The sequence below is a fragment of the Polistes canadensis genome, unplaced genomic scaffold, assembly GCF_001313835.1.
Source record: "Polistes canadensis isolate GaletaPanama2010 unplaced genomic scaffold, ASM131383v1 scaffold_64, whole genome shotgun sequence".
In the NCBI taxonomy this organism is placed as follows: Eukaryota; Metazoa; Arthropoda; class Insecta; order Hymenoptera; family Vespidae; genus Polistes; species Polistes canadensis.
In genome coordinates, this window is record NW_014569611.1 from 444,834 (window position 1) to 453,325 (window position 8,492).

General features: G+C 30.8%; 1 protein-coding gene across 1 annotated transcript; it reads right to left on the minus strand.

Moving 5' to 3' along the window:
* Positions 1 to 558: 558 nt before the first annotated feature.
* LOC106786070 (pyridoxal-dependent decarboxylase domain-containing protein 1) lies at positions 559 to 5,019 on the minus strand. Its single transcript, XM_014747083.1, has 10 exons — positions 4,680 to 5,019; positions 4,334 to 4,519; positions 3,222 to 3,635; positions 2,838 to 3,119; positions 2,684 to 2,755; positions 2,344 to 2,580; positions 1,917 to 2,261; positions 1,551 to 1,836; positions 1,201 to 1,458; positions 559 to 1,111 (listed from the first exon to the last, which is right to left on the minus strand). The coding sequence occupies exons 1-10, from the start codon at positions 4,743 to 4,745 to the stop codon at positions 861 to 863; spliced, it is 2,397 nt and encodes a 798-aa protein (XP_014602569.1). The 5' UTR covers positions 4,746 to 5,019; the 3' UTR covers positions 559 to 860.
* Between the last annotated feature and the right edge of the window lie 3,473 nt (positions 5,020 to 8,492).

The window sequence follows — 8,492 nt, forward strand, 5'->3', positions numbered from 1 at the left end:
ATTTAAAAAAAATTAATAATAAAAAGAAATAAATTTTTTTACATAGAGATTATCAAGTATACGGCACTTATTAATACACATAGAAATCACAATATCACGTTATTTATCGTGAGTTATTAAATATAATTTGTTGTTCAGAGTTGTGCAAAACAAACATTACACTCTGTTTTAATGTTAACATGATGAATAAAAACAAATTGATTGATATTAGGAAATATTACAATTTAATCAAACAAGGGAAAAAACTAATTTTAATATAAAAATGCATTGCGCCTGGTTAAAAGAATGATAATTAAATATCTATTATTACATTTTATTTGTCATAAATGTACCCCTTTGTTATTATCCATCAAGTTTATTTAAATTAATCCTATATCGGGAAAATAATGTAATGTTGTTTCCCATTATAAAAAGAAAGAAAGCTATTGTGCTATAAAATGTATTGCCACATGATTAATTATATTAATTTGTTAAGAAAAAAATTTGATACGCTTAATAAGTACATGGCTAAGAATAATTTAAAATAGAATTAGATTCACAAAGAAAATTTCTATAATAAAAGTTTTCGTGAAATAAGAAATTCGACACTTTAGAAATATAAAATGATTCATAACTTTTATATAATTGCTTACAAAGCAATAAGCAATCTTTTACTTAATGATATCATTAACAAGCTCTTTAATATACAAGTTTTTGAATTAATACTTCACTCTATAAATATTTTAATGCACCTTTTGATGGAAATATTTTACATAATTTTTATAAATTCATTGCTTACCTGTCAAGTCCATTTTTCTTAGTATTTGGAGAAAGAAATCATTTGTTTATATTCATAATGTGTGTGATGTGTGTAATATTTACTACGATTTAACTTCACTAGATTCTTCTTTAACTTGAGGATGACAAATGGTATTCGTTATAACCGGAATACTTTTACCACTTTGAAGACTGGAATGACTGGATGATCGACTGTGACTTTGGCTTCCAGCTCCAACAGGTGTTTGTACAAGTGGTTGAGGTGGTGTTCTTGCACCAGAACCATTGCTATTGGTTGCATTTGGTTGTAATTGCATATGATATTTATAAATATTTTCTGTGCTCTCGACAACCCCTATTCAGAAGAAAAGAAAAAATGTATAAGATCACAATTGGTAACAATGAAATTTTAAGTTTATTAAACTGAAATATATTCATTTGTACCAGCTTGTAGATTTAAGCTGCGTCCACGCACTCCAGTTTCTTTGGAAGGAGGACTCCACCAATTGACTAATGTTCCTACTACAGGCACATGCCTTAAAATTCCCTCTTGCCAAAGTTTTTCTGCATTTTCTTTTTCTAAATCTGTTTGGGCTGCTTCAATACCTCTTTTAACCACTTCTGATATAGTATCTAATAATTTAGAACTTGCTTCTACCTCTTGTCCTACTTGAAGAACCAAAGACAATAATTCTGCCACATCTACAAACCACAATATACATCATACTATAATATAAAACTATAATCACACTTATATTATCTAATTAAACAACTGATACTTATAACAAAAGAACCTGTATCTTGTGTGACCATGCCAAATCGCACACAAGCTAATCCATCTGCTCCTTCGCCAAGAGAAAAAGCAGCATCTGTACTCCGTAAAGCTTCTACCAATTGTGTATTTAATTTATTTAATTCCTCTTTAGCCTGATCTGTCATGACATGGATCCAAGTTGGTGGAGCATATCTAACACCACCTAATCCTGCCCAACCTGGCATTTCTACCAAGTGTAGTGAATCATTCTCAGAAACCAAACGGACGAAAGTGTCTTTATGTTCTACAGTAGCCAATAAGATTTCCTAATGATAAAATATAATAATTTTCTTATATAAAAAAACTATATTAATATTTTTATTTGAATAAAATTAATTTATCTTACTATTTGTTGCTCCAAACATGCAACTACATTATCTATATCTTCAGAAGTCGGTGGCTGTTCAGGACTTTCCAAAGGACAAATACGAATAGCTACACCGTGATGTTCAATTTCACAAAGTTCTATTTGCACATTTTCTATGTCTCTTTGTAAGATTTGTCCCAACCAAGAATTTAATTTATCGTAATAAGGAGGTACACGTTCTGTTGTCTGAGGATCACGATCTGCTGGCACAAACTGAAAAACTAATGCACTCGAAACAACTTCAAATATTTGTGAACTGTTAACAGGATTCGTCAGAAGATCGTTTATTGTATATGATCCTGATTCACTACCAGGTGTTTGACTCTGAAAAAATTTTATTAATATTGCTAGATTTAGAAAATTGTTGTTTTAACTTATTTTAATAAATATGTATACAATAACATACCAATAAACTGATACAGCTGAATTTTTTTATTTTATTGTACAATTCTTCAATTGCTAAAAAACATTGTTTAAACCTATTCTGTACACCATCTCTACCTAGAGCTTGTAAAGTACACCACAAAGGTAATGTTGGCAATTTTCTTGACAATGAATCTGCCATTAAGCCAGACATAAGGGATAATGTTGTGTCTCGTGTAGTGGGTCTTCCACCTTTTGTATCTGTTAATCTATATAATGTCTACTCAATAATAGTTAAGAAAAGAATTATCATTACCTGTTAAAAATTGTTCTTTCAATAAGATAGTAATTGTTTATTAGGAATCCAATATTTAAAAGGATACAACAACTGGTAATGATGGTATACCAAGCCATACACCTAATGGTAAAGTAATACTATCTGCGATTTTTGAAGGCTAGAACAAAAAGTATATATATTCCACCATTCATAAATTTATTATACATATTTATATATAAGAAATATACTAATTCAATTACCAGATCTCTTGTAGAATTATTCAACGTTAGTGCTGCTAAGGAATGACCTCTCAAATGAAGCCAAACATTATATGTATCACAAACTGCGCGCAAACGTACAATATTATCACAATGTCCTGTTAAAACAGATCCTGCTTCTGCCAAAACTAATAGCGGTGTTACATTATTAGATTGTGTATCTTCTGCTAAACGTCGTTCTAATGCAGCAACATCCATACTATAACGTGACCCGAACATAGTGTTATGAGGAATGGGTCTTACACAATGAAGTGGTAAAGAAAGCTGTAATTGAAGAATTTAAATGAAAAATCGTATATTTTTATAATATCAAAGTATCTTAAAAAAATATTATTCATGTATTACGTAATCAAAATAAGAATGCACCTGTCTACATAAATGTTGAACAACAGCTAAAGGGGCAGCTACCGAGCTATAAATAAGAGGTGAGGATGAAGCAAGTGCTGTAAATCCTTCTTCCATATATCTTGGATATTTACGATGTAGAGCTAGTCTAGTTACTCTAACCAATCCTTCCAAATGATCTTCATGAAACGAAGAAGCACAGTCCATAAATCGAAAAATATGACTAAGCCATCGTGTTGTGTCTGCTGCTAAGCGACCAGCTAATCTTTGGGCATGAGTTCTTGGAAGTGCAACTGCATAAGCAGAGATAGTGTGCGCTATTAAAGCTAGTTTTGCTGTTTCCGTCAAAGTAGGTAAATTAGTAACTTGACTATTTGATTGTTCTCCTGTATCATCTTCATTTGTTTGCGGTGCATCTTCATGGATAATCAAATCCTACAAAAATAAGAATATTATATATTTTCTTTTCTAAACTCAATCATTGATTATACTAAATATATTTTGTTCATTATAAAATAAAATTAGATCAAAAATAAAATTCTGAGAAAGAGAATGATTAAAGTTTTTAAATATAACGTCATGTATACAAAAGTGTATTAACACTTTACTGACCGATCGCCTATTAATCGGCTTTTTTTTATCAACAACGCTGACCGACTGATCGACTATTAATCGGCTTTTTATTGCCCACACTTACCGAACAATCGCTTTTGTTGGATTGTTGTTATCAACATTTTATTAAATCTAATTATCCTATCCTGTAATATCCTGTATATCCTAATATATCCTGTAATAACAGAAAGCGGACAATTCTCTCTGAGCATACGAAACGCACAGATACTCCCGGGCGCTAATGTAAGCCGAAAAACAGCCGTCGTTTGAGAGTATCTGCGGCTGAGCGGATGATCAGTAAAGTGTTAATAAAATTCAACTGAAAAATAAAATTGTCAAAATATTCAAAATTGCCTCCAATATAGAATTTCCAGTATAAAATATCTTAGTAGTGAGAGAGAAAACGCGATGGATAACCAGTAAGAAGATAAGCCTAAGTAGTTGTAACCAATCGTATTCTTGCGTATCCGAGTTTAACCAATTGCATTAAAGTAATGGCATCCGTATCGAATATATATTACCTGTATCAAACTTAATATTTCTTCAAGACTTTTGGGACGGGAAAGAAAACCGGAGGTATTGTTCCAAGTTGCACCACCACCATCGGCAGCCCTTTCAACGGCTTCCTCGAGACGAGAAATTACTTGAGAAGCTTGAAATTCAAGCGTACTTACGTCGTTCGTCGTGGACCCGCCTCCACTACTGACCTGTCAAAATTATAGCGGAAAAATAAACCGCGTGTAGAGCATATACGTTTTACATTAAAATTCAAAACTTTATATTGACCGTGATAATTAACATTTAAGCGTTTAACATACACATACACACACAGTCACAAACCAAAGAATATTCTTTATTATCACGCACCTCAAGAATATTCTGCGCTATAGTTTCCATCGTTGCTTTATCGTTTGTCTCTGCCTCCTCGGCCATCGTGGCAGTAATCGTGGCGCAGTGACGTTGTCACGCGTTTCACTGCTCCCTCTTCACTGTCTATTAATTTTAACTATATCTGCTTTCTTTCTATTTAATATTCGTATTTAATGATGACTCAAATTGTAAACTTTGAGATATGTAATTTTCTTTTTGCCACGTGTCGAACACCGTTGAAAGATAAGAACACTAGTTGTCAAGAATTTTTATATCATTCCAATCGAACACTCATTCATGCATACATACATACCTCTCTCGATTGAGGGGGCGCCTAAATATTGACTATACGGCACTTATTTTATCGATATGGCCGCCGTAGCGCTAGCGACTTAACTTTTTTGATAACACGCCGCTCTATCCATTTACTGTTTTCATTTACGAGGGAATTTATGAAAAATATGTTACTATAGTAATTTAAATGGTTTTTTCTCTTTTTATTAAAATAAACGTTTATACGTCCAGAAATATTTAATCTACTTTATAAACATTATATAACAAAATATTGTACTTAAGTTAAGTTTAGATAATATAAGTATTTGTTTATATAAAGTATGAATAGAAAAATTACATATTATAATGAATATGATAGAAAGAAATTGAAAAGATAAAATTGAAGAAATTAAAATAATAGATAGAAATGAAAAAAAAACTTTTTTGACTACCTAATATATACTTTTGAATGTTTCGTTTTCTCTACGCTAGGTTATCATGATCTTGATCATAGATACTTATTTTTTTATGAGAGAACAGAAGTCTTTTGATTCATACGATTCAGAAAGATTCTTTTCTCTTTTCGAGGAAAGAAAGTCCTCGAATTAAAGAAAAAGGAACTTTGTTTTATTAAAAAAATAAATAGTTGACAATAGTGAAGTCCTGTTTTATCAACCAAGAGGTATAATCAAAGAATACAGAAGTACATAGAAGCTCACAAGTTCCCTTTTTTATCTATCCAGATTAATCTTAATTACTAATGGGACCATCAGAGGGCGATAGTAGGTACTTAACACAATGACAGTACAATACTATAAAAGAATACAGTATTCTTTGATAGTATGTGACATATTCTTTGACAGTATGTATATAGTATAGTTATATTGTAATAGAATTTTAAATAATTATATTTAATTTTTAGTGTGTAAACATGTGTATGTCTTTAGAAATGCATTTATACATATATTTTAAAAAGTAGTCATTTAAGGCATTCAAATAAAAAAAAATCTGAAAAATTTGTTGTTAAATCTAACGATTTAAAATACCCGTGTACGTGTGAGAAGCATGCATTCATATTATAAAATGTAGTGTATGTCGAAAAAATGAATATTTTATGTGTCTGTACGAAAAATATTTTCATTTTGATGTAATTATTTTAACGCTTCTGCGCACTGATTACTTCGAGGCAAAAATTTTTAGTTTAAAAGAATATTAGATTAAAATTATTAAATGTTTAAAATATGGTAATTGATATGGTAATTGATATGTAACATTTAAAACAATATATTACCAATTCGTAAGCAACATTATCAATGAAGTATATAGTAATATCCTATTAACGATTCTTTAGAAAGAAAGAGCCTACCCTCTATCCATTGCAGTTATAAATTAAAAATGAAACCTGCAAAAAAAAACGTGTTATTCTAAAACTGTAAAGATGCAATGAATGAATCGAATGCAATCTCTTTTATAGATCGCAATTTAAATTTGAACTATTTTGGACTACTCCCTGGTATCTGTAAATACATAAAAGTTATTAAAAAACATTATAAGGTAATTAGTTTCTGTATATTAAATGAATAAAAGGAACCAAGGAGAGAAAGGAATAAGGATAATATATTAATGAGGGATTTCAAAGAAACTAATTACAATTATAATGTTTATGGTAAGCGGTCTTTGGCTAGATTTTACTTGCAATGGAATGTATAACATATAAAATATGTTAAACATTATACTGAAAGTAAAATACCATTGCCCAGGTCTAATCACGAGGAGGTAACCGCTTCTGAAGACCCGGGATGTGCATCCTGAAGATGTCCCCATCCGAATTAAATTGAAACCAAAGAAAATGATCACCCGGAGAACGTTTTTTAATGAGCCCCACTCTTAGACCCCACTCTTAGACCCCACCCTAAGAGTTACATTCAAGAAACCTTACAATAATTATCGAGAATAAAGAGAAAAGTTTGAATACTGAATAAGGAAATGAAAATGAGTAATGCATCTGAATAAAACTCAAGTAACATCCATGATTTTAGTGAAAACTAATACAGTTCAATATAATTATAATAATTACACATACGAAGATTACAATTAATGAATATTTTATACATAATAATTTTCAATGTACATAAAAAAAAGTAAAATAATACAAAAAGTATGCAATTATGGATTGTTTTATGGAACCTATGAACAAATAAAATACATTAAGAATAATTATCACACGCGTGCGATGCTACGGAGAGAACAATAAGCAGATTAAAATAATACATTTAATTATACAATTTATTACGTTATACTATCCTTTATTATAACTAAGTCCTCTTCTGGTCCTCCTCTGGTCCTCTTCTAAACCACTTCTCCTTCCACTTGGACGTAATGGTTATATGAAACCATAAACTGATTATAAATATTCACACACACACACATTTACTTATAGAAATAATTATTTTCTGCAACCATTTACCAGAACTCAGTCCTTTTTCGGTTCGTTTCCGCCTTCTCTTGGACTGATTTATGGTACCTGTAAAAATTTCGACTAAACCATGGCATTTGTAAAAAGATCCATGGTACCTGTAAAAATTTGGACTGATTCATGGTACTTGTAAAAACATGAAAGTGCATTAACAATGATTTTTCTCCCGAGTAATAAACACATTAAGATGCTACCGTTTACCATATCTCAGTCCACTTTTGATCCCTCTTTCCCCTCGTCATCAAAAGAATTTTACATCGTCTCCATAATTCATCCTGCCAACAAAATATTAAACATAGGATCGTTTGGCAATGGGTGGGTGTTGGGGAATTCTAGGTAAGGACATGATTTTCTTCCAATCAATAGAAATAGGAGAAAATCATAGCTCGCGTGGGCAGGGTCGCATCCCTGAAGTAAACCTTTCTTCGCAAAGAAAGAATCTACCCGCTACCCGTTGAAAAAAAAAACTGGAAACGAACCTGAAAAAGAAAAAAGAAAGATTAGTTTAGATTTGTAAAGATCCAATGTATGTGCATCGAAAGCATATTCCTTTTTTTAGATCAAAATCCAATACTTACAAATGCGTTGGAATTAATCATATCCTGAAACAAAATAAAATGAAAATTTAGTTTGAACAATTATTGATTAAATCTTACCATTGGTACCTAGAAAAATATAAGAGATATTAAAAAACCTTATAACATAATTAGTTTCTACGAATGAAATGAAGAATGAAAAGATGAACGTGTGGATGATATGAAATTAGAAAATAATATGATATTGGAGTGGTAATTCGGGAATGGTATTGTACTCTATAATGATTTTAAAATATTTTCTGTCTTTTAAATGAAATATCATTTAAAATGAAATTTTATTAATACTCGATTTATTTTTAGGAAAAATTATGTTCGATGTGTGGTGGGTGGTGTGGCAAATCCCACGATGGTAACCTGAAACATTCAGCAAACTATGTTAGTTACTTCCATTCTTAAAAAACCACTATAAATTATTGACGAGCAAAGAAAAATCAAGCAATAAAAAATGACCAACGAGCTATTCTC